Genomic DNA, 27,340 nt, shown 5'->3' on the forward strand with positions numbered 1-27,340 from the left:
CACTTGAAGGGCTGCTGACAAACCCTCAGCTAGGAGGACTTGGAGAGGGAATAATTCAAAACCATCGCATGCTTTCTGCTGAGAAGTAAAATAAACAAAATGAAGTGGATAACACACTTGGAGATAATCTACTTTCCCCCAACTCTGGCATGCAGGCGGAGATCGTCTAGATTACCACTGGACATCACAGCTTGCAGAACTGATCAAAGGAGTAATAACAAGTGTCAATATAATTATTCTTGCAATGAAATCAAAAAGGAGGACTTGTCCCCTTTCAAGTTTGTACTTCATCTAGGAATCAAAAAAGTTCATGCACTTATACAAGAGCAATAAAAAAAATTAAATATTTATTTTGAATAACAAGCTGAAGTTCAAGCCGCAATGTTGGCAATGTAGATTTTGAACACAGATCACAAAAGCGTGCACAAAAATGTATTTGAGCAAAGAACAAAATAATACTAAGAATTATACTAAACAGCTGCTGATTTTAAAGAAAACAAAAAAGGCCTGTAATCACTATACAAAATATAAAATGTATTAAACACTACCATCCACAGAACAGAGGTTTATTTTAGTTTGATTATATTTAAAAATTATTTGTGTAGTTATTTATATGGTGAATTGTAAATGATTATTATACAGTAACCTCCTTTTGGTCTGCAAAACCTTCGTTGCACTATAGCACATCCAATCACATTGCAAAAAAAAGGAAAAAAAAAGTAGAATTATTTTTCCTTACTATCAATAAAGAAAATGATCATTGATAATACAGTAAATATTGTCAGGTCTACAAATAATGAAATTAAAAATGACTCCTTTGCCTCTGAAGCGCTTTCCATGCAAAGTCAGTACTTGCTCATTTAAACAGAGTGCACTACCAAGCAATGTCCAGGGTTGTAGACGTGCTTGGCAAGACTAAACCTTAAAAAAAAAAAAAAAAAAAAAGTAGAAAATCCAAGATTGAATGTAATCATGCAACCCTCTTACTACGGGGTACACCCACCGTGTCGCCTACCAATTTATTGCCTTTCTGGAATATCACTCAAGGCATCAAAATTAGACTTATGATAAATATACATATAATGAAAGGACACAAACTGCTATTCGACACTACTACTGGTAATGTCTGTGCTACGTGAAAGCACCTTTAAAAAGAGCCTATGCGGCAAGAGATAAGTGTCTAAAGATTCAAAATGAATCAACAGTATTGGATAACAATATAATTCTCAACTCAGAAGCTGCCTCAAGATTAGGTGCATCTTCAGTTAATGTAACAGGAAAAAAAGGCAATGGACTTTATTTTATTAATTGTATCCACTCATAAACTGACCTAAGGCCACCAGATGTGCAGACACAACAAGTTTTCTTTTCTTTTTACAGTTCTTTAAATTGTAGGATGATAAAGGAAATAGATCTATTTAAAAACAAACTGCTATTTCATCTATATTAAGAGGTGGCACCAGGCGTTGGGTTCACGTTCTGAGTGGCCACCTGTGGTGCGACTTCAATGATTCGTGGTTTGTCTATAATTCTGGCCGTGCGGTTGCCCTTCTCTACAATGCCGATAATCCATGCTTGGTGACCTTCACCGTATTTTGGAGACTTGATCTCTGCACAAAAACGTGCTGCCTGTTCTCGTGGTAAACAGATGAGGAGGCCTCCTGCAAAGAAAAAGAAGCAGAGTATTTAAAGGTCTGATGGCAAAGCATTTCAACCTTCATCCAGCAAATCCCTCTTTAGACATGCCCTTGGTGACTTCAGTGGATTCTGTCAAACTCCAAGACAAGACACGGTGGAAGCCTGAGCTCTTGCTCTACAGAAAGAAGTCTGTGCCCGAATTTAGCATTTAGTGAGTATGTAAATGAAGCCGAGTACACAGAGAAGATGTTGGCAAAAGGACATCGTACTGATGCCAACAAATGACATACTGAAACAACACCAGCATTGTAAACTTCCAACAGAAGACTGCAAAGAGTCTCTACACAGAAACATCTTGAATAAAGGTTGTATTCAGATACCTATAACCACATATTTGTAGCAGCTGGTTCTGCAAGTACTCCCATTGCCTCCAATTAAATCATTCATAGTGGGGACTATCACCAGAGGGCCCAAAAGGCAGAACTTTAAACACAGGTTTGATCCAGTGCTCCCTGTGACAGTTCTTTTGACCCCTTTGTTAGGGTATTTTCTACCTTTTTTTTGGCCTTTCCCATAAGATTTCTTTTCAGATATAACTGAAAAATATTTACTAATGAACACTTTCCAGAAGCACAGTAACGAGTTAGCAAGCTTGCCCTTCAGTTATTAAACCTAAGAGCACTTCCATTTTAAGAATCAAAAAGCACTGAAAAAGGTGGCTCGGTGAGCGAGTTACTAGAATGAGTTTCATTGTCAGCTGTGGCACGAATTTCCAGAGGCTATGGACAAGGATTAAGTATTTTGTTGCTATCGTTCATTACTAGAGTACTCAGCTTTTCTATATCCCTTAGCTTTTTTACATTTATGCTATGTTGCAAACATGTGAAGCACTACAACATCAAGCAGCAAACTCATCCGCAGATGCCTAATTAAACCTCAAAACATTGTACACTATGAGCAGTTTGCACAGCTCAGGTCTGTACATTGTGCTGTATTCTGACACATAGCAGCCTCTTGTAAAGGATGTTAAAATATCATCATGTTTGGAGAGCAGACATAAGAGTACATTCATGCAAAAAGAAATCTGGGCACATGCTAAAGCTTAAAGAGTTATTTGACCCAGTCTTCTTGCCCGGGGCGAAGGGCATCAGCCAGCACCACAAATTGTGTCACCAGTTCTGAGACAACCCTGAGGGTAAAGGGCCACCTGGTGAGCTGGCCACTCTGGGATGGGTGCTACCTACTCCTCCTCTGCATCCCTTGGACAGCTTCTTAGCACCTTGGGCACATTTATGTTTGCTTTCCCAAGTGAACAGTCCTCTCAGTGTTGACTAAAGACACTTCTAATTTACAGTCATGAAGAAGAAGCAGCTACTGAACACAAGGATTTGTTTATAAGGATATGTGGAACTGTCAAAGTTGTTTTTTTAGGTTCTATTATACATGAAGCAAATAAGTGGAACACTCAGGAAAGCTCCTACCTCTCTTAGATGTCTCAGAACATAACACCCGGGTACTTCCATCAAAACCACCCCAGAATCTCAAAAGACAACATTTAAACTACTCCACATGCAACAGAAAAATCAATTGCAAAGGAATTGTGTGTCATTCCCATGAAAGGCTCTAAATCACATTGAAGAGAAACCTATGTCACAGTGTGAGTGAGCTGGGGGAAGAGGTTTACAAGCGGTTGAACAGAGAATGTGCTAACTAGTGAGTAGGGAGGACTAGAAGTACAGCGAAAAACAAAATAACAAAGAGCACAAGGATAATCTTCACTCAATTATCTTTTCCCCAAAGGCTCTCTTTCTACAATTTTGTTTCGCTTGTACACAAACCTTGTTAACGTTCTTTGGCAAGGTCAGAAAAAATATACAAAATACCAATTTCCAATAAAAAAAAAATCACCTCCCACCTGCTGGCTGCATCCCAGTCTGATCAATAACCATTAACAGAGGCTACAGGCTACTCACAGTCAGTAACAGGATTTGTGTCTGCAGGGATTATACTTATTTCTTTGCCAGACCGACCAGCCACCTTCACCCTTTGGGCAAGCCCTTAAGGTTTCCCACTATGTATTCTAGTCTGGTCTATGTTAGTGGTGTTTGCTGCTGCTCCTTTTTTTGTCCTATGGACAACTACAAGAAGTCTTCATCTGTGCAAGGCCACAGCCACCAGGCATTTAAGTTGCTGCAACGTGGAAAATGAAGCAGCAGAGCTGCTCTATGCCGAACCAAGCAGCATTTCACGGTGTATGAAGTTTTTCAGGTCTTTGTCAGCCACCGCTGAAGACAAAGCAAATGGGCTGCAGATGGAATGAACAAGTAGCCACAGCAGTTTGAGAGTTTGCTGCACGCTTCATTTGGGAGTTGAAAGGATGTCGATACTTGGTGTTTGTCCTGGCCTACCCTTTAAAAAATGTTAAGGGTTCTTTTTTTTTTTTTTGTAAGACAGTTTGAACATTGCTGGTTTCAACAGCTGTATTGCAAGCAGGGAAATGGACACAGAAACCTTCAAAAGCAGACTAGGACAAAGCTTTGCAATTAGGAGCAGAGAAACAGTTCATGAATCCAAACCTTGCTCCAGCTAATGGCTTTCTCCCACAATGACCAACACACGGATGGGATCATTAGCCTTGCCCCTTGTCAGGCATTAACACAGTCCCTCTTTTCTAACCATCTGCTTATTTCCACAAAATCTGCAGAAACATCAGCTTGCTGAGATACCCCTACCACACACACTAAAAGAGTTTGCAACCAGGCAACAGTTTATTAGCAGAGGACAGACAAAAATACACACAATAGCTCTTGTACAGTAACTTTGGAACAGCCAGCCTAATAAACAGAATTGAGTTTGCTTTAACTTAAATGCCCAACTGCAACTTTAACCTTTACCTAAGAGTTATCTAAAAGAGAGCAAGGCCATGTAAAACTGCGATTTTAACAAAATACACCATCAGCAACAGTGCCTGGAGGATGGAACAGATGATACAATAGATCTTTCCAACACTGACTTTTGTCAACAGGTGCCCAGCAAACGCGCACTGGAAAAAAAAAGAAGTCAACGGTCTTAAAAAAACCATTCAAATAGTTTTCCAGTAAATTTCTCATTGCCTGCCCACTCTGCTGAAAAACATCTGTTCACAAACGAAGAAGCTACAGACAGAGCGTTTCTGGAAGTTAAATAGAACAGAGAAAGCGTATCTATATTACGGTATGAACAGCCCTGAGCAGCCCCCAGAAGACATCCTCACAACTGGATACAGGAGCACAGCAAGACAAATGCGTAAATCAGCCCCAGGATGCAAAGTGCTAATGAGGCATCCCAGCACACCATGCTCAAGCTAATATACACTGCTGCGACATGTCACGCTATCCAGCATAAGCCTGAAGCATATGGGACTTTTCATACAGCCCTCAACCACAGCTACTGCGTCCACGTGGCTATAGATGTTTCTAATATTTGGCAGACACTGCCCTGTAACAAATCCCAGTAGTCACCTCTAATGCAGGAAATGCATTGCTATGATGAAATCAAATATACATGTTTAAAGATACTTAAAAGTTCACAAGCAACCAGATGTGTCTTGCTAGTTTTTCCATCACTATCATCTATGTTCAGCATTTCTTGCTCTGAGTCCCAAAAGAGATTCTGAAGTCAACTGTTTCCCACTTCCAAGTACTCACAGCAGGGCGCACATCCATACCGTTTCACATTCCTTCAGTGAAAAGACAGAATTGCATATCCCCAGGGTGCAGGATGGGCAGCTCTGAGGACTCAAGCACTTGGTTTGCAGCTAAACCATTTCCATGCCAACTGCTATATAAACCTCTGCTACAGTCACTCACCTGAAAGCACATCTTGCAGTTGCAGCTGTGCCCACACTGTTTTTTGGACTTTCTGCAACTGATACAAATGCTACTGGCACTCTGGTTATGTGGGCTCCTGAGTAGTAAGAAACTGGTACTACCAACTTTCCTGACACAGTTTGCCAAACTGCCAGCAGATATTTCTGGCCTCTGCTTTCTGACACTGAATTTGAACTCTTGAAAGGGTTCACGTCCCATATCCTATTACACATCATCTGAGCCATAGTCTCTGTAGGACAGAGCGTCTGAAAACAGATGGCTAAGGAACAATTCAGCAAACCGTGGTAAGTTGTGTATTCACTAGGGGAAAAGTTTATGGCTCTCAATATGATCAATATTTCCAGATTTTTGGACTGTTCTGCTTCAAGGCCCCTCCCTGCTCTGTTGTGAACTGCGGAGAACTTGGATAATACTTCTAGACAGCAGGAAGAAGGTGGAGAAATGAGACAAAAGAAAGGTTCATTGCTACATCTTCTCCATTTCCCAATGAAAAAGAAAAGCTTCCAGAAAAAGATAAGACCATGCTAGTTAGCAAAGTGGCCTACACTTAATAACAAAGCAACTTTCAAACATCGGATGTTCTTAACACCTGAAGGCTGTTTAAATGCTTATCTGAAATCAGCTTGGTGTCCACAGCCAGTGGACAGTACTGATCTGTTGTATTCTCAGTACTCACCTGCTGCATTCATTGTTACTACAAGTACAGTTTTATTAAAATAGAAAATTCATGTAATAAATGGGTCAGAAACCAAATTTTGTTTTCCTTCCTGCTAGTCACAGGCCCTTAAAGTCAGACTTCATATACATAAGGGAGAAATCTATAGTTTTGGGTGTCTCTGTGGACAGAGGTTGCCAAGATTGGCCCATTGAGCACTGAACTTCACAGATATTCATAACGAGAAACAAAACAACTCATTTGACTAGCAAACCTACTGCAAGTGGCTTTACCTTTGAGAAAACTGTGTCAGCTGCGCTGGGATTTTCAGATATTCACTGTTCAGGAGTTAACAGCTAAGAGAAAAATAGGTTTCAAAAGCATTCAGAATCATCACTAACTTCTAACTACAAAATATTCTAGATACAGCAAGGGTTTCTATAATTGTGTTCCAAAAGGAAGTCAAAAGCATCCAGAATAGGATGGTGGTTTGTCAGTTAGGCTGAAGAAGTTGATTGTGAACAGTTGTGTGGCTAATGCTCACCAGCTTGGCTTTACACCAAACCAACTGTGATTTTGAACGCAAAGCACATGATTTGTACATCCAAAGTATTATTAAATTTTACGGTGGTGGTGTAGGGAAGGAGTAGTGTGGTATAACTGTCACCTACCTGAAGTCTCCGGACAAGTCCCGTGCATGAGGCCAAACATATTGCCACAAGCCTTACTGACAGCAGCCATCTTAGCAAGAACAGGAAGGTTATGAATAACAAAGGACACCTCATTTCGCTGCTGCTTGGCAAGGTTTTGTGCATGCCCCAGGATTCCAAATCCTGTGATGTCTGTAGCTGCATGTGCATTGAAAGTGTGCATGAGTCCAGCGGCTGGAGGAGAGGGAAGGGGGAAAAAAATCAGAAAAAAAATATCAGGAAAAGCAATACTTCAACAATACTGTGCACAGTTTGAATGAAGTTGCATACCTGTAATCTGAATTAGGTTGGGCGACTGTTTAAATGAGTAAAAAAATTAACGTTTGAAGGAACTGGAATATATCAATACTACAAATAACCCTTAAAAAAATCCAACTTGTGTTTAAGGTAAAAATACAGCACCAAAGTTGTACTTAGGAGCATACTTGATTAGACACATACTAATAACTTATATTAACAGTCTAAGAAACAGGGGTTTGCTCCAGATGAAAACTTCCTAACGTCGAGGGCCAGACTGATTTTGAGTTCAGCTTTGCTTCATTAATGGCAGGAAGCAGACTCATCCTGGGTCTGTTTACTCATCTTTCCCTGCCACATCATAAAACTATCACATCAGAACTTATGTTCTGGACTCATAAAGTTTAAGAACTTAAGATCAAAGCCTGCAGGTTGTGGAGGAAGGGTTCCAGCCTTCCCACCTATGCATTCATGGAATTCTTGGGCATTTGCAACTACTGAGCCGTGGTTGGGAGCAGTGCACCTCTGCATGCAGGACAATAGCTCCAGTTAAGAATATTTAAGTGTTGTTAAAAGTGTCTGACAAGAGTCGGTGAAGAAAAACAAAACCAAGAAAGCTTTGCCCTTTTTGGTGCTTCCCAATACAAGAGCAGGCCCAGTGTTCTCTTCCATAAGATAATTCTAGTAATTCAATTTTCCTGGAAGACTTTGTGAAAGAATGAAAAAACAGTGGAATGCCATAACAAATGCCAAATGAAAACTGAATAGATAGGAGAAGAGATATTTAACTATCTCTGTTCTTTCAAATGAGAAGGGAACATTTGTTCAATTATCTGCTACTCCAAAGATACTTAAAACAAAAAGGGAAATTCTGGATTAAAATTTCTAGGGTAAAAGCAGAACTTTCCCCCTACCAAAATTAAACAGTGAGAAAAAAGCCCAAACAGAAAAGAATGTGCTACATATTCCACACTTTGGGAAGCACATCACATGACAAAACTAAAACAATAAAAATTTAAATTGAAGCATACAAAAATTAAGAGCTTTTCCTTTCTTATTCTATTCTGAATATTTTTAACCTTACTACAGTATGGCACAAGTTCTCTAGGCACAGAAGATATGGAACAAATCCAATATATTTCCCTTTAAAACGTCCTCTAACTCACTGGAATGTTACTCACAGCACTCATATGAGTCATAACCATCTCCAGCAGCATTTGTGTTTTTTCTGTGCAATTAAAAGAGGGCGATTGATTTTAATTTGCTTGCTTCACAAACACTGAACAGCACAAAGACAGGGCAGAAGGAAGGGAAAAAGTGGCTGTGTCATATATCCCCATGGAAGTGAAATGAAATTAAGTACGGAATTACAAAGCCCCACCACCTCCACAACACACACATCTCTTCTTACCTGTTCTGTTCAGTCGCGCCATATTCATCATTGCTTCCTGGTATGCCAGTTCTACATCCTCTTGCGTTACCACTAGTTTGATTTTATTCCACTTCTCTGGCTAATGGATGAAATAAAATTTTTTTTCTTTTAGATTTTCAGCTGTAGACTTTAAAGCAAACCCTTCCTTCTTCAAAAATCCTTCATCCAAAATATACTTTTTTCCAAACTCAGTTAATGAGGGGCAAGTCTTCCAACAGTCAGAGGCAGCGCCTTGCTCTGCTGTAACTAAGTGAAGTTCATTTAAAGATCTGTTAGGCACTAAGCACCTCAAATCTCGCTTCCAGCAGCTGACTGGAGTGGAATTACCTACCCTAGAGCAAAGAACTCCTTCCATGGCAATTCTTTGGTTGAACTCCGCAGCCAAATGAAGAGAACTTTTTTGCTGAATGTTGAGATTTGTAATCTCTGGCTTCTTGGCTTTGGAGTTTTTGTGTTTGGTTTTTTTTTTATATGAGAAAATTCTTGATTTCACACCTGGACATGTTGATCATGAAAGGCCACTAAAATCCACAAGTTCAGGTCTGAAGGTCCCACGCTAAGGCAGGATGCAATCACTCTAGCAATTTAGGATTACAGCAGCTTCATAAACTGCCTTTACCGTTTAATATCAGCATACTTCCACCCATTCTCCAGTGCCTTGTATGGACTCATGCCTCCCTGACATGCTAAGCAATGTTCTTCATCCCAAAAAGGTCTCAGAGCAATTTAGGAAATGGTACCTTTATAAAGGACATTGTTTCAATCAAAGCTGAAGTAATTCCAGATCCAGAATGAAACAAAGCAACCATTTAGCTGTAAAGAGCAACACTACAAACTGGTTTAATTTTCTTCTTTTTTTTTGCAATGGAAATAAAACTACTGAGAACTGACAAGTAAACAAAAATAGGATTTTTGAAGCCACAATGTGCCATTCCACAGTATAAATGTGTGGAACAAACTTATTACTAAACTAAAGGTGCAAAAATTACTAAGAATTGGTACATGATGCTGCACTCGGGGAAGGATCTTGTCAAAGAGGCTCTTATCCTTAACAAATGAGCGCTGACTCTGAGGGGTACAAGAGAATCCAGAAACAGAAACAAGGGTAAAGAGACTGGTCAGCCGAAACAAATCATTTGTTAAAGAGCAAGGGTATAGCTGTAAGATCAGAGCTTCTAAATTAGGTTGAACTGGGTCTGACCAATTAAATAAGAGAGCGAGCAAGTAAAACAAAAAATAAATGAGGCTATTAGAGAGGAGACAGAATAGTGATTATTTTTACTGTGGGTATGACTGAGAAACCTGAGCAGTCTTGGTGTCTTAGTTTTCAAAAACACAGTTCTGAGGCTGATCATAGGATGGAAATTGGTCAGATGATGGGAGTGGAAATCACAAATGAGGTGGAAGCAGAACTCAAGGCTGAGGCTAGAAGAGCCACAAACACAAGTAGGATACAAATTAGATGCAAAATCCTCTCTGTTCTAGCAATCAGATACTAGCGTTAGTAGAGAAGAAACAAAGGCAGACAAGTTCCCAAGCTTAGATTTCCAAATGGGAAGGGTCTGTAGACAACAGCAAAGGCTACAAAACCCCATCTCAAAGGGTATATCACAGCAATTCCTTTCCTGCACTTCTACTGACAGAGGAAAAGCCAAAAGGATGCTAGTTCCCAGCTGTGGAGCAGCTTGATTAGTCTACATAATCAGCCTGGCAGTCAAAGCCACAGCAAACAGCTTCATCGTCCCCAGAACATCCTTGACCTGGCCCTCTGGGGCCTCGACGGGGCCCAGCTCCCCACAGACTCTCTGTGGTCTCTTCCTCTGCACCCTGTGCCAGCTACTCCCAGCAACACAGCTGGGGCCTGGCTGCAGCAATGCAGGCAGCAACCAAGCAAGGAGGTCAAATTTTGCCTCAATTTGGATCTTCCTTTCACTCATCACCAGGAACTCATTTTCTACTGCTCTGTTTAAAATACCTTTAGCTTTTAGGTTGGGTTTTTTTATTTGTCTTGCAGCCACATCTCTCTGCACTCCAGTTCTCCCTTCTTGCCTATGCATAAACTTGCTGAACTACATACCTTCTCCTACATACTTTTCAATACAAAGTCAAATTCCCTACCAAGATTCAATTTATGGGTGGATTTGAGGTGGGCAATTCTAGTTTCACCTGAACTACTCCTTCAAAAAACAAAACTAGAGAAAAGGCAGCACAGCTACTCAGAAAATCTTCCTATCACAATCAAAGATATATTCTGTTTATGTGTAATAGGAGGATCGATTGCCTTGCTGCCCTCATTTTTCAGACTAGAAATTGTTTCTGGTTGACAGTCAAGGAAATTAGAAGTTTCTGAAGTACGTGGAAGTTCACCAAGTCTGTTTGTCAGTACAATAACAGATATGTTAGGAAGTAATATTATGGCCAGAAAACATACTATAAAATTGATGTCTTGTTGTTTCACTTCATTTTCATATCAAGATTATCTGAGGCCCTGATCCTTATATTTGATTGGAAAATTCAGGATTCTGCAGAGGTCAAAACTGCTAGGCCAGATCCTATGAAGAAGGAGAAAAGTGGGGTTTTTTTGTTGCTCACACTTCAGACTCCAATAAAAGTTTAAGTTGGTTCTCTCCCACTTTTGCCAACACAAGCTTTGTAATTAGAAACCATCTGACAATGCAGTGGCCAACAGCCAAGGCAAAGTAGATTCCAGCTCACTCCTCTGCCAGTCCATTGGCTCAGTACTCCCAAAAGTAGAAAAGATGCATCTTTTTAAAGTGTAAATTGAGCAGTTACAATTCTGAAGACACGCACTGAGAGCCAGACAACATAAGCAGATGCCAATTTTGCAGTCACTTTTCAGTTCAGTAGTTACATTTCTGCCTGAAGTAACAGATGGAAGTATATCTACATACATAATGTTGCTAGAAATATTCTTATTGAATGCACAGGGTAATACATGTGAAACGTAGATATATTTCCATGTACACAAGCAGAAAGCCCATGAACACAGACAGCAATCTTGGCCTAATTGCCATCAATAAGCTTTTGCCAATTACTTTGGCAGGTGGAGTAAGGCATAATTTTACCCAGGGTGCTAGTCTGTTGTTCTGTTAGTAAACAATTTTGTTTATTACAGCAATGCCTGAGAACTAACTAAGAATTAGATGTAATTAAGATGGGCTCACTAAACACAAAATAGTAAGCAGTCTCCATTCCAAGAGTTTTGCAAGTAAGTATATGAGGCTGACACACTGAGGACGAAGGAGGAGAGGGAGGTGGTAGATCATTCCCAACTGAGATCTCGGTGCACTTATTACATTGCTGTACTTTGTCACTTTGAGGTTTTGAAGGAATAAGGAAGGTCACAGTTAACACACAGTCCTTGTCCCAGTTTCTTTTTTCACAGTGTACTCACAATATCTAGCCACTGGTGGACAGCTACAGCCACTTGCGTTCCCAAGGGTTTAGTTAATACAAGCACATCTCCTGGCACTGCATTGTCTGGCCTGAAAACAAAAAATTCATATATTAATTACATAGTGAGATTCACACACGTTATTAGGAATAAGTGCTGATAATTATGTTTTCAGACACACGTCTCTTGTTTCACAGTTAAAAACCTGAGTAATTGCAGCATCACCCTTTGGGATTCATTACCATGGGATATAGTGAGCAAAAAGCTGCAAACTTATGCAAAAGTGCTAGTTCTTCTTTCTTGGAATATTACAATGCTTGCAGTCGAACACACACAAAATTACAAGTTTTCTTTCAATTTTCTGGAGACATAAGAGTAGTAAAGAGAAAAAAAATTGACCTTTGTTAGTCCAGGCACAAAGTAACGATCACTAGGAACACGAACAAGTTCATGTGTATAGTGAAATGTGCCACAGTAGGACATTCAAAATCAGCTTCTGTTAAATGTACAGAATGCTGTAAACACAATTCCGTAGTTCTCTACAGCCAATAATAGGATAATTGGGAGATGGATTAAAATGCATGTATAAATGACAGAAATTTGTGTCCCGAAACATTCTTCAATACCTTTAAAGGTTAGAAGCTGGGGCGGGGGGTGGGAAGAAGAAGACGGACATCCTGTTTAATAAAAGCAAATATGTACAAACGAGACGTGGCATCTGTTGAGTGCTAAGGGCAAATGCAAGCAGGAGAAGGTACTGCTTTATTCATCAGGAGACAGATCGCAAGATCAGAACACGGTATTTAAAGGATTTTTACTGTATCCCTTCAGACCAGTGCCTTTGATTGTTTAGTGATTTAACTTACATTATAAATTCATTAGGCTGACAGACTGTCGTGGCCACTCCTCCTAAAACAATCCAGGGATTTAACACTGTTTGGCCACCAGTAACAGATGTTCCTGCCTCTTCTGCTGCATCTTTGAAACCCTGGATAATTAGAGGCATCACTTTGTCTCTTTCCTAGAGATCAAAACAGAAGTCAGAGTTCCATACACAGCAGTGCTAGTCATTTCAAGACTGGTCCAGGGCTTCTAATCACTCAAGCCAAATGCCCTCATGGCAAATAGTTAATGAAAGAAAAGCCAGCCTTAGGAAGAGGTTATCCTCCTGAAAACTGCATTTTATCCCATTTTACAGCTCTTACAAAGAGGTGAAGAGACATTATTACACTTAAGAAACATTCTTCAAAAGGTCATATAAATGTAAAAACAGAGTTCTGGAAACTCAGAACAAGTATCCTGCTGTTCTAATCAGGTACAGCCACAGCAGCACAGTGCATTGTGGCAAAAGTTAAATCAAGATGCATTTGGCCTCCACTAACCTGCAAAGTTTCAACTTATTTCCTTCTAAGAATAAACAGCCCTATTTCTGCTACAGCCAAGGAAACATACATGCAGGTCACTTCCACAGGAAAAAAAAAAGAGAAAGTAAAAAGGAAAAAAAGAAAAGCTACCTATTTCAGTTTCTTCTGCTTCAGAGAAATGTTACAAAGCTGGCATAAGCAAAGGAGAAGCATCTATCCAGACTTATATATCAAATTGTAATCAACTGCTGCCTTGAAGCACAATTGTAGTGAATTGACAGAAGCAGGGACCGCATTTTGGTGGAGATGAAGGCATTAGCAGCAAAAGATAACAATGTCACAGAAAAGTGAAATTTTAGCAAATGACCTCAGCACGTTTACAAGGCAAGACTCATACTACAAACTGAAACATTCAATAAAACCTTCTCTTCTTTAAAAGGAGTCAAGCTTTGAGGAATAAAAGACTAAAGGTCAACATATTCCAAGCACGTTTAGTTGTTTGGGTCTTCCTTCAAACTTAAGTACCAAAAATCTTACCCTATCTGTCATTTTATTGCTGATTCCAAGGAGCATCAACATGTTGTCGCATTCTGTGACCCCCATAGCATAAAGGTCACTTAGGACATTGGCACATGCTATCCGTCCCTGAAAAAGAAAGGAAGACAAAATAAAATCTGCAGGATGGTTTGTGAATGTTCAACACCTGCTGTGAACGTTCAACACCTGCCATGACCAGAACTTCCAGCACGAGCCTGCAGTCCAAGAGAGCCGCTTATTTCACAGGATCCCGCATTAAGAAACCCAGCCAAAGATGTGGTATGATCCTTTTCATGCAACATGCCCATCTAGGAGTGCAGATATTGGTTCCTCTTACAGGTAAGGAGCAAACTCATCACACCTGTCTTGGTCAACGTCCTCTCTCATGGACTATGTGAGACTCCCACAGAGTTTAGACTGGATGCCTGATTTTAGAGATTGAAGTTAAGCTCAACAACCTCTGGCTTCTATAACAAGCTCAGTTTACTTAATCTGATATGTTCCCATTAACTTTATTCAGCACAGAACTGTACACACTGATGAAGATAACTATGGTACATAATCCACAACTGCTAGGAAGCTAATCCAAACAGTGTATATTGCTGCACCTCTTCTGCATTGGAACATGTAGAAGACAGGGGCTTCAATGAGAAACCTCTGTTTATTCCTCTGTGCTACCCTGGAGGCCACATCTACACTCCTAAATTTTAGGACAGTACTCTCCTTCCCATAGGACACAGCTCTGCTGCCAGCACATAGCCACATTGAGGAGCTTTTTCCATCAGGATGTCAATAAGAAACCATTGGCAGAAGATAGGTTGTGCCAGGGTTAAGGCACACAGGGCTCTTAGAAACCGTCCTTGTCACTGCTTAGGAGCTACTGCGGGGAGATGTCTGTCCCCTGCCACATGTATGGTGAGGAAGATGTGCTTAATCTTGTAACTTGTTCATGTGACAAGGCCGAATTTTGCTACAGTACATTCATTTTTACTATCGTGTGCGTGAGCACCTCCACTAACAAAATTCTGTCCAAGAGACCTGGCCATCTCCTGAAGATTCCTCTAAGAAATCATGAAGCTGACCGGACTGAGAAGGCATCACTTGTGTCACACGAGCTTAGTGACCCTAGTTTTACTATATCAATAGATCCAAGTCAGGATATGTTAGGGTGTGGATCCACCACAGACGAGACATTTATTTTCCCAATGAAGACGAAGAACTTTCTAACACAGTGTGTGCCCTAAGGGAGAGCAAGATAAATTTTAATATATGGGACAAATTCCCTTATGTTTCTCTAGAAGACTCCATGCATTTTATTAAAACTGTTTTAGGTTTACAGCTGTAGAACTGGAACCAACATCCGGTTTTATGATTTTAAATCATAAAGTTCAGAGGCAACACCACCATGATAGACACATCAACATGCTTATTCAACACAATTTCAACTACAGAAATACACTTTAGCTGGAAGACAGATTTGGCAGGGGGAACAGCGTTTAAACACCTTTTCACCATCCCCAAAACTTACAGCCTAATCACACAAGCAGAACTTTGTCCAAAATCAGTATTATCAGGCAGTTACCTCACTTGTGCATGACATGAAATAATTCCTCCAAATAACAATTAAATATAGTCTAGTTTTTCATAATCCAAGAGCTTTCAGTGGCATCAGGGGAATCCCTTATATTTGGAACTGGAATATGATTTAATCATTTAAATCTTAAAACTATTAGGAGCGAGCTGCATACTGCATGGTTTGATGGATATTGGCTGCTAAATTTCTAGATGTTTAGGAACACTAAAGCTTGGTATTTTCCTTTCCTGGAAGGGGACTATCAAATCACTCTCCACTATCTTCAGTGTTTACCAAGCAAACTGCTGGTCCATGCCCTCTTAGGAATGACAGATAAGTTTTTAAAACAATACCAACAACAGCTCTTTATCCAGGTAGTCAAGAGGTCAGCCTAACATCACTTCTGTCAACTGGGAAAACCACTAAGACAACAAATTCGGGGAACACAAGGCTCAAGTCTGAAGCAGCATTGAGAATAACACATGCCTTGTGAACACTGATAAATATGACAGGATTCTCAAACAGGGGGCAGCCCCTAGCTGGATCCTACATGCTACCCAACTATTTAGTCACACTAAGAGCTATATACAAGGACAAAGGATGGAGTATCAGACTCCTGCCACCAGTCTTGAGCAAAGGCTCTTCTTAAAAGGGCACAAAATGTGGGGGGAAGAAAATCCACCATCAAACTAGCCAGTTTCCAGCTCCTGTATTCAAAAAGGTATCTTCAAAGTGTCACAAAGAAAGCCAGTATCAAACCTACCATCGGTGGCTTAATAATTATTATTGTTATGTTCAACTCTTGTAATTTTTCCTACATCAAACTATTTACGCTGAAAATTCCTATGCTGCATAGAGATTTACAGGTGTGCATCCTGTGGATACTTCAGACAACACAGACGAAGTGTTTGCATGGAAAAAGCCAAAGAAGAGGGGAAAAAGGAAAAGAAGGAAGACGCTTTTGTCTGTAGCTGCAGAACCTGGTTCTAAAATAGGCAGTGACAGAGTGAGAGAAAGCTGTTTTCTAAAGCAGAAATCTAAAGTTCAGCTGAGTCCACAGGCAGTTTTGCCTTCCTCAGCCGTTTTCTAATCCCTTCAGTGACAGCTTCCAGCTTGGAGTTCATTTGCACTTTTGGCTTCTGTCCACCTAGGGAGGGGGATCAGATAAGGAGCTGCAGGTAGACACTGTGCACAGAGCAACAAAGAGACTCTAAATCAGGGAACACACACTCAAACAGGTTAAAATTGACTAGGTAAAGAGATGGAGCAGAGAAGCAAGAAACAGAATGTATACTGTGTGTAAGTGATAATGAGAACAGAAATGGGTAACAACACGCATGGGTGAGTGGGAGTCTAGACTAAAAACGGGGGAAAACAGCAGGAGAAACAGGACAGCAGCAGTCTGTCTTGAACAGAGAAGTCGAGAGTGCACTCCTTTATACAGCTTGGACAAAAAATTCCTAAGTCTCACCACTCCTCTGCTCTTAACCACCACCCATAAATGTCATGGCAAAATGCATTTGACTGTCCTCCAACTGATGTTGGTTCACACAAGAAAACAGCAATCTACGTTTCCCCCAGGTACTCTAGGAGGCTCAGAGAGAGGAAGGTGTAAGTAAATGCTCCTGCAGCTCCAACCCTGCTGGATCATCACTGCAGGTATCAGCAAGAAGGCTTGTGACAGAATCCCTGTTCTTGGTTAGCTTTTAAGAAGAAATACACATCTATAAACCGATTAGGAAGCAGCAAGCCACCACATTAAAACAAATGTTGATAAGAATGAGAAGTGAACAACTTGAGAGTTAGGAAACACCAAAGTTACAGCTGCTGATGCATGTGGATCACAGTACAAACTGCAAGTGCACGTAACCACTAAAGCTGGACTAAAGCCAAATTTACATTCCTCTCCTACCACATTAGCCTAAATCTCATCTGGGCCCAGGCGCATCTATCCACTTCTGCGGTATCTCAAACCCTCTGTATCTCCCAACAAAACAACCCTCTCTCTTCACCACAGCCTTCCCACACTGCCCCTTCACAAGTTTTTGTTACAAGGTGAGAAAAGAATTTCTCAGCTGATGAATTTGAATACAACTCCCCAACAGCATAAATGTATTTTTTTTTCTCTGGTCCCTGACAAGTTCCCACATGATATTAGAGCAAGCCACTTGAATAAAATTTCTGAAAGACCGGTCAACAACTCTACAGTACAGACGCCAGCCTGAGATCCTGTCTGCTCAGTTTGTAGAAAGAGAGCTCTTCTGGAACAGAAATCAAAGGATCCAGGCTTGCATCTGTGCACAACACCTGGTCAAGCATGCTAAAAAAAATTAGTCTGTCCCAATCTCAACCTGCATGTCCAAAACCTACCCAACAGGTCTCACAGAACAAACAATGAAACAGCAACAGCAAATAAAGCATGCTGCCATATAAATAGCAGTAAAAGCATGCCTTAAAGCAAAGGAATCCTATTTAGACCACAGGAAACAAGAATTCTAGCATTTCTTAACTTCCATTTAAGAAATACCTCTCGCTGAATTCCTTACAGCTTCACTAAGTCTTTTTTTAAAGTTCACTTATCTACCCATGACCTTCTCTTCAAGGCAATACTGATCACCGCCACATTTATCACCACAGAGGAATCTCTGCTGAGGTGGGCTAGATGAAATATGGACACAGAAGGAACCAAAGTCAAAGTGCAAACGACTTCCAATAAGTCATTTAAACTTATCTACCTGCAAGCAGAGGAGTACAACAGGAAAACTGGTGCTCTCAAAGCACTGCACTCTGAAGTTGCCAGGTGCTATTTATTGCCAACTACTGTCATTACTGGCATTTCCAGTTCTAACATGTTACCTGGTTATTTCAGAACCTCAAAAAAGGCCAATTACAATGTAGTTCTGCTCTTAAGTGACGTTTACTTTCTGGTGCTTCACAGACAGGTCTTTTTTTCCCCTTCGTGCTTTTCAAGCCAAATCCCACAGAAAAACAGATGGAGGGAAATTTGAATTAAAGGTGGCAGCTCTCCCAGCTTCCACCGACAGAAAGCAGCACTGCAGCATTCCTGGCTGACATGGAAAATATTACAGGATGAAGCTATGCCTTTCCCTCTTCACGTGTTTTTAGGAAAGACTCTGAATGCAGTTAATCAAACAATTAGCACTGCACATCCAGAAGAAATGGTCAAAATCGCCATCGGATCAGTAAGTGATAAGCACAAATCAAATCAGCATTACAGCTAACAGATAAGTTTAGCCAACTTACCATCATATAAGGATCATCCACAATAGGATAAATATAATCTGTCGTCTGGACCAACGACAAACCTCCATGTCTTAGTGGAATAACACAAGTGTCCATTCCAATTCCTGCAAAGACAGAAATCCATTAGTGAGGTAACTCTGCTCTTAATTATTTTAACAAGAGAACTTATAAAGCATGTTGCTCTTAACAAGAGAACTTATAAACGATGTCTGTGAAATACAGTTTGCTGCCTAAATAGACATGGCAAATTCCTTCCTTCCTTAGAGAAAGCACACAGTATCAGTAAGAGGAAAACCAAACAAAGAATAAGAAATCCTGATTTAACAAGTGTAAATGGCTGAAAGCAGGAACTAAACTACCTGGTTTTACAGTTTGCTGCCGCATAATAACCATGCATTGCTTTTAAGAACATCTGTGCTTTTATCTATGCACATTTAAAGTTAAGAGGAATTACAATAATTCATACTGTTGAAAATAAACAGGTCTTCTTGTCACTTCCACCTCAACAAGAACATACTGCCAGTTTTGAAAGAAGACAGCCTCTCACAAAGGGCATTCCCTCACTTCAGAAGGAGCAAAAAGAACACCACAAGTCACATCCTAGGCCCTTAGTGAAAGATGATTCACCCACTTGGAGGATTTGCCACAGTGTTAATCTCACCTTACTTTGCAACTCTGAAAGACGGCAAGATGACCAGCTAGGCAGGGACACTCCTTTGAGAAAATCACAACTCCAACTGTAGCCTGTTCCCTGATGATGGGTATTTCTAACAGAATAAATGATACTAAACCCACTCATTATTTGCTGTGATGCAAGGGCGTACGCAAAAGCGGCTGGTGACAAATCACATGCTAGCTGAGCTGCGCTCCCTGTTGATATCCATGTGCTTTGTGCCAACAGCAGACAGTTTACCTCCTTCCTGTGCTGGCAGCAAGCTGCCTAGAATTACTCTGCATAACTCACAGGGCAAGAGTCTTCAAACAGCTAGTTTTCAAGAAGCAGATGCCACATTAAGTTTATGCCATGTACTAGTGAAACACTAGCAAGATCTACAAGCAGTACTTGGCAGCGTGCTGTACAGGGATGGAGCAAGATGCTGCCATCTGAGGTCCTACTGAGGACAGAGCAGGTCTGCCAGGCAGCGGGTATATAAGTGGAGAGGATCTTACCTCTCCTACCTACCAAGGCCAAAGATCTTGCTTCAGGAGAAGGAATACGGACAGAAGCTCATGAGCAGTAATTTAAGGTTGCTCACACTCTGCAGAAGCTACCAAACCACTATGCATGATGACCAGTGTCTTCAAGCAAGTGCATGTAAGCAGTGATAGAAAAGTGACACGTGTACAGGAGCCGTTTTGCCCTCAATTCACCTATTCATGCTGTAATGCTGCAAGACTCATTTCACTTATGCCATTTTCCACAACTTCAGCAGGATAGACAGGCCAAGGGGCCATGACAGTCCTTCTGAAGCCACATTTCTGTTCCATCAGAAGAGGACTGAATAAGTAAGTGAATATGTTCAGAGAAGTGGCTGAAAACAGTGATTTCAAGGTTTCTAATAGCACTGAGAATTTATTTCAAACTTGCAGTTTCTTACTCATGGAGGTACTCACAGCTATAATTTAAGCACTAACAGCACTTGCAGAACTAAAAGGGAGTGAGGCCGTGACTGCTAACAGCAATTTCCCTCTTGACTGCACCTCAAAAGCATGGAGCATATGCACAGGCTGTCAAGGTACCTGTCCATCCCTTCTAAGCACAAGGCATCAGAGGCAAGTAACATCAAACTTAACCAACAATTACTCTCTTAAAGTAATACTCACCATAAAAGAGTATTTTTAAGAGACCTGAACTCCTCATCATCTATTATTAAAAGATTTCTTGTTATATAACATCACACCTACATATTGACGGCACTAGTCTGCTTTTTTACATATTCATATAGCTGGGGAAGAAAAATCTGTTAGCAGTTCCACTAAGGTTTAGAGCCTGTAAGTTTGTAAGAGAAAAAACTCCCAATGGCTAGATAATTAAATCTAAACCAAACTATTATTTTAAGAAATTTTGCTATGTTGAAATGCTGTTGTGAACAACTTATTTCATTTAGGAAAAATTTTTATAAATAGCAATTCGGGGACAAAAGAAGCTGGAAGTGTCCTTCATTAGGGAATATTAAATTATAGTGCCACCCCAGCTCCACACACAATTGCTGCTTAGATATTTCATACAAAGATCACCATTGTTCAAGCAAGAACACAGGCTACTTACTAATCACTCACTGAATTCAATCTCTACCAGAATAATGGGTTGCAACCTGTAAGCCTGCTAATAGACAATTAGCAATGTTAAAATAAATTTAAATAAGGTTATTGGACACTAAATTGATAATTAAATAACTTCAGAATAAATACTACATTGATATTCCTAAGCTGAGGAAAAAATCCTTTCTATATTGCAGAGCAAAGACTGAATATGCAGGACTGAGTAAATAGACAAACGGAATTAAAAGTGTCACTAAACACATTATCTGCATTAATTTATCTATATCAATATTAGATACAGTATCTGGTATCAAAATACCTACATTGACCCTGTTCCCCAGGTGGGTGGCTTGTGCAGGTCATTTTCCCTTATTGCTTGCATCACTATGCAAATGTCAAAGCGAAAGTGAAGCTGGCAAGAAGACAGAGGTCTTGGAAAGACAGCCTTTCCCAGGCAGCTTCTACAGGTGAGCAAAAAAGTTAAGAGTGGGGCACAACAAAAGGACTGAAAGGAAAAATGACAACTGTGAAACGAATCTGCTCCCAGCCTCAGCTGAAGAGAAAAAGTTTTTTCTTGATCACTTTCTCTGACCCCAGAACAGAGGGGAGGGGAGGGAGAGGGGAAACCTCACTTGCAAGTAATCTAATTGCATAAAATTAATTGCTTTTGTTGCATAAATTTCCAAAGGCAATGAATGTTTGGACTTTTAATATTAATAAACTGATAAAACTTCAGTTTGCAAAACATCTACATGGGAAAGAGAGGAAGAGACCAACTCCTAAGCATGTGCCTATCATGATGGCCATTCCTGATCTTTTTTCCCTAGTAGCTGAGCGCACTGCAGGATGTTAAATAATTAAAATAATATTCTTGTATTCCAGATGCCAACAAAAGATGACGTGAGATTCATTCTTCGCATTTCTGGATGCTATGCATGCATTATACAACACACTATTTTCAAACTGTTTAAACAAACTCCAAATGAGATCATGTCACTCAGCAGACCAAACAGAAGGGTCCCCTGTGTCTAGCAGAACAACTACTTACCCAGCCTCGGCATAACTGCCCCCAGGAACTGTTCATCTTCCTGAAAATGGTTTTCTTGTAGGGATTCGAGCAGTTTCTGTAAGACATCCTGAGGCACTTTGCAACCTGTGCCTTTCAGTTCAGTGAATCGTGTCAGACGGAAGCTCTTGTCCAGTTCATAACTTTCTGGGTTAAATGTCTCCCGAACAGACATGGTTCTCTCGCAGACTGCTGGCCTTTCCCACCCCAGAGCAACGGTACCAGCTTCTCCACCGATCAGTCTAATTTAAAAAAAAAAAAAACCAACCAAAATTTGGAGCATTAGAAAATCCTAGGACCTGCAAGACAACAGGCTTTCCACGCACACGGAGCAACTTAAAAAGAAAGAGAAAGCACTCAACATCAATCCTTCACTTGTTAAGACAGGTTGGCACATTTCACATGACCCATTTCTCTAAGACAACAAATGGACAACTCCTCTTCCTACCTTCCAACATTTACAGCTATGCCAGATAAACCAGAAAATTAATATCTTTTCCAGATACGCTGCATAAGTTTTTCATTAAAAAAAAATTCTAACACACTTGCCGACCTCATTTAACATAGAAGTAATGAAAGAAATAATAGTTCCCAGAGTACTGAGGCTCATTTCCAAAAGGTAACCTGGGCCCTCATCCTGCAACATGCTCAGCAGAGACATTTGTCTGCACTCAGACCTATGTGGGGGTCACAATTTTAGCCATTACCATGTCAATCTCAAAAATAAGATACTTCTCAAATAATGGCGCCACTTCAGTTCTGAGCTAAGGAGCTGAAACGCCATAATACACCTGTTCTCCTTGGAGGAAAATGCATTCCCAGCGTTCTGTTAGCACAGGTAACAGAAGAACAAAGAGGCTGTAGTTAGCCAGACTGGCTTACCTACAAATGTGCCAGTTTACCTTTCAGTATGTTCGCAGACATAAAAATGATGCAAAGAAAAGTTTCTTGCTTTTCCCGCCCTTTTTTAGTCAACTGAAGATACTGAGAATATAGAGAATCGCCCATTGAAACGGTAATGTAAAAAGAGACTGATGCAACTCATTTAATAAAATTCTTAACAATGCACGGCTAATTTTAGAACGTTTTTCCACTCTGACTCACGTACACCACGCTCCAAAACTAATAAGAGGCCTAACTGAGACACTGACTTCTAAACAGGAACGGCTGTGACAAAATGAAATTTATCCTTCTCTGAGAAGAAATTTACAGGAATTACTAAAAATGACCTGCCCCCGGCAGTTTCTTAGAGAGCAAGGATCCTGCTTAACAGCAAGAAGAACAGAGTTCAGCAGCATCACTGATAAAATCTGATGATGATAGTCATCACGCTGTGAGGAGGTTAAGCTGGAAAGCAAAAAAATCAAATGCAAGTGACTGGTATGCACCAAGCTCAACAGCGCTAAATGTAAAAAAAAGAGTAAATCTACAGGCTGTGGAAATGGTTTCCTCTATAGGGCTCTGATTAACAAGTACGTTTGTTCCATAAGCCTTTATGTCTACTAATATCTCCAATATACTTTGTAGGAGTCAAAGTTTTAAACTCCCTGAGAGCTTCTGATGTGGAGCCCAACTCCCCTTTACAGCATTTTCCCTCCTTCTCTGGGAGGCGTGGCACTTATTTAAAACAAATCTTCCAGGCTCGGGCAGTAATCCAAACTCTGTTACAAGAACGTGTCTTGGATGAGCAATGAATTCAGTTCCTAGCTGTTGTCTTTCAATGCAAGACACTAAGCGCTTGCAACCAGAAAAAAGACAGTGTCTGGAAAACAACCTGTCAACAGAAGGGAGACAAAAGCTTTTCAAGGAGGGAGATTTTTTTTTTTCCCTTTCATTCTTTTTTAACACTTCATTCTAATTAATTCCAGAAATTTATGAAAAGCAGCTTGCCCCACAAGAGGAACATTTTACTTCATCTAACTGGTAACTGCACCATGCTCAGCACCCCCTGCCTACTTCTACAGGAAAGGATTCCGAGGCCACAGCTCACCAGGAACTTTTTGCAGCCTTGAGGACTGTAAAGGCACAGTTCCCCGGTTTGACAACGAATGTTGAAACAAACAAGACGATTTTATTTAATGGGAAACATCCAGAATTGCAAGATCACAGTGACTTTTTGAATGAAGAACTGAATAAGGCTGCATGCAACCACGGATTTTGCAGCCTTCCCTGCAAGATCCAGTTTCTGTGCCTGCTGCCAGTCGATGCAGGCGTGCAATCGTTAAGCAGAAGACAACACCTCCTAACCAAACGTTTCTTACTTTAAAAGAACAGGATAATAAATATTAAAAACTACAGGTTAACCCTTGTCTCCCCAAAGAGCAGGGAGAGCAGAGCACAGGGGGAAAAAAGGGCAGAGCGAGGAAGAACCAGAGGCAGGTACCTACCCAAAACAACCCACAGAGCCAAACAGCCCCGAGGTGGGGCACCGCGACACTCAGTTGTCCACGGAGAGCGGCGAAGCATGGCTCTGGGACACCTTAAAATTCCCAGCCGCTGCCTTTTAAAGGCAGGCCAGCCGGGGTCCTGGCTGTTGCTCTTTGTGCAGCCGGAGAGGAGGAGGAGAAGAAGGGGAAGGGGGAAGCAGCCTGGCTCGCTGGGTGCAGAGAGGATGGACCCCGCGGTGAGGGCATGGGACACACACGCACCCCCAGGCTGAGGGGCAGGGACCCCTGGGTAAGGAGAGGGGGCATCCCCCCCAGGCTAATGGGAGAGAAAACTGACACACAGAGGATGGGAAAACACATGCCCCCAGGCTAAGGGGGTGGGACACCCATACACATCCCCCTCCCAAGTTTAGAGGATGGGAAAACACGTGCCCTTAGGCTAAGGGGGTGGGACTCTTGCCCACCCACAGGCTGAGTGGATGGGACTCCCACCCCCAGGCTGAGGATATGGGGGACACAGAACGCAAGGGGAAGGGGCACCCCCTAGGCTGAGGGGATGGGAAAACACCCTCCCCACCACCACACACACACAGGCTGTGAGGATGGGACACCCCCTCCACCAGGCTGAGGGGGTGGGACGGACAGACAGACAGACAGACACACACACAACCCCAGGCTAAGAGGATGGGAAAAGACCCCACCCCCCCACCCCAGGAACATAACCCAAACCCTCCCTCAGGTTAAGGGGATGGAACACAACCCCTTCCCCCAGGTTAAGGGGATGAGACACAACACACACACACACCCCTCCCCTCAGGTTAAGGGGATAGAACATAACCCCTCCCCCCTCCCCGAGGTTAAGGGGATGGGACATAGTCTTCCCCCAGGTCAAGGGGATAGGACATAATCCCCCCCAGGTTGAGGGGATGGGACATAAACCTGCCCCAGGCTAAGGGGACGGGACATAAGCCCCCTGAGGCTAAGGAGGTGGGACATAAACCTCCCCCCGGTTAAGGGGATGGGACATATAACACCCTCCAGGGCTGAGGGAGTGGGACGCCCCCCAACACTAAGGGGATGAATGGGACTCCCCCACCCCACCCCCCACGCGGGACGCACGTGCGCGCGGGGCCGGGGCGGGGTTAACCCCTTGCAGCCGGGGCGGGATGGAGGGGCAGGGTTTGCACGGCGACGGGAGCGCGCACCCTCCTCCTCCTCCTCCCCGCGATGGAGGGTTTGGGGTGGGGGGGGGGGGAGGGAAAGGAGAGGCGGAGGGGTAAAAAGGGAGTTAAAAAAAAAATAAAATGTCGGCGGGCGAAAAATTTAACGCGTCCGTTGCCGGTGTTTTTAAAAGCAAACATACACACCCCCCCCAACTCGCACACCTCCCGCCCCTTCCCCCGGGTTGGGGGAGGGCGGGCGGCGGGGCCCGAGCCAGGCGTGCACCCCCCGCGCGAACGGCGGCGAATTCCCCTTTAAATCTCCCCGCCTTGCACACCCCCCCCCCACCCCCCACTCCTCCTCCTCCTCCTCCTTCCCTCCCTCCTTCCCTCCTTCAGGTCTACCCTCTCGTACCGGCTCGCCTCCTCGCCCTCCGCCTCCTCCCGCGAACGGGACTCCCAGCCCAGTCCCACAATGCACCGGGCGCGCCGGGCTCCCTTCCGCGCCGCCTGAACAGAAATGCCGCCGCCGGGCGCGAAGGGGTTAAACGTTCTCCCTTTCCCGCCCCCCCCCCCCAGACCCACCCCCAACCCCGCGCGCAGCCCCCGCCCCTTACGGCGGCCGCGCGCGCACGCTTTCCCGCCACCGCCAACCCCGCCCCCCACAACCGCGCGGTCCCTGCACCCCCCCCCAGGGCATCGCTCCTTGCTGCATCCCTCTACCCTCTTCTTGAACCCCCTCCTTGCTGCATCCCTCTCCCCTCTTCTTGCACCCCCCTTGCTGCACCCCCTCCCCTCTTCTTGCACCCCCCTTGCTGCACCCCCTCCCCTCTTCTTGAACCCCCCCTTGCTGCATCCCTCTCCCCTCTTCTTGCACCCCCCTTGCTGCACCCCCTCCCCTCTTCTTGCACCCCCCTTGCTGCACCCCCTCCCCTCTTCTTGCACCCCTCCTTGCTGCATCCCCCTCTTCTTGCACCCCCCTTGCTGTACCCCCTCCCCTCTTCTTGCACCCCACCTTGCTGCACCTCCTCCCCCCTTCTTGAACCCCCCCTTGCTGCACCCCCTCCCCTCTTCTTGCACCCCCCTTGCTGTACCCCCTCCCCTCTTTTTGCACCCCCCCTTGCTGCACCCCCTCCCCTCTTCTTGCACCCCACCTTGCTGCACCTCCTCCCCCCTTCTTGAACCCCCCCTTGCTGCACCCCCTCCCCTCTTCTTGAACCCCCCCCCTTGCTGCACCCCCCCCCCCTCTTCTTGAACCCACCCCTTGCTGCACCCCCCTCCCCTCTTCTTGCACCCCTCCTTGCGGCATCCCTCTCCCCTCTTCTTGCACCCCCCTTGCTGCATCCCCCTCTTCTTGCACCCCTCCTTGCTGCACAACCCTCCCCTCTTCTTGCACCCCCCTTGCTGCACCCCTTCCTCTCTTCTTGCACCCCTCCTTGCTGCATACCTCTCCCCCCCTTCTTGCGCCCCCCCTTCTTGCATCCCCCTCCCCTCTTCTTGCACCCCCCTTGCTGCACCCCCCTCCCCCCTTCTTGCACCCCCCCTTCTTGCATCCCCCTTGCTGCACCCCCCTCTTCTTGCACCCCCCTCCCCTCTTCTTGCACCCCCCTTGCTGCACCCCCTCCCCTCTTCTTGCACCCCCCCTTGCTGCACCCCCTCCCCTCTTCTTGAACCCCCCCTTGCTGCACCTCCTCCCCTCTTCTTGCACCCCTCCTTGCTATACCCCCTCCCCTCTTCTTGCACCCCTCCTTGCTGCATCCCTCTCCCCTCT

The 27,340-nt window shown here is 43.1% G+C and overlaps 1 protein-coding gene across 1 annotated transcript; it reads right to left on the reverse strand.

The window, feature by feature from the left end:
• Positions 1 to 316: 316 nt before the first annotated feature.
• SEPHS1 (selenophosphate synthetase 1) lies at positions 317 to 26,090 on the reverse strand. Its single transcript, XM_069868581.1, has 9 exons — positions 25,985 to 26,090; positions 22,005 to 22,264; positions 18,695 to 18,798; positions 13,858 to 13,965; positions 12,823 to 12,977; positions 11,957 to 12,047; positions 8,521 to 8,620; positions 6,834 to 7,046; positions 317 to 1,661 (listed from the first exon to the last, which is right to left on the reverse strand). The coding sequence occupies exons 2-9, from the start codon at positions 22,195 to 22,197 to the stop codon at positions 1,447 to 1,449; spliced, it is 1,179 nt and encodes a 392-aa protein (XP_069724682.1). The 5' UTR covers positions 22,198 to 22,264; positions 25,985 to 26,090; the 3' UTR covers positions 317 to 1,446.
• Between the last annotated feature and the right edge of the window lie 1,250 nt (positions 26,091 to 27,340).

This window comes from Phaenicophaeus curvirostris, chromosome 1 (genome assembly GCF_032191515.1).
Source record: "Phaenicophaeus curvirostris isolate KB17595 chromosome 1, BPBGC_Pcur_1.0, whole genome shotgun sequence".
NCBI lineage: Eukaryota > Metazoa > Chordata > Aves > Cuculiformes > Cuculidae > Phaenicophaeus > Phaenicophaeus curvirostris.

Excerpts from the sequence above, each read along its gene's own strand:
- SEPHS1 (XM_069868581.1), bottom strand. The coding sequence starts at position 22,197 with ATGTCTGTTCGGGAGACATTTAACCCAGAAAGTTATGAACTGGACAAG. Across the intron at positions 7,047-8,520 it reads GGCGCGACTGAACAGAACAG|CCGCTGGACTCATGCACACT; the intron begins GTAAGAAGAGAT and ends CCTCTCCTCCAG. Across the intron at positions 1,662-6,833 it reads GACTTGTCCGGAGACTTCAG|GAGGCCTCCTCATCTGTTTA; the intron begins GTAGGTGACAGT and ends TTTTCTTTGCAG.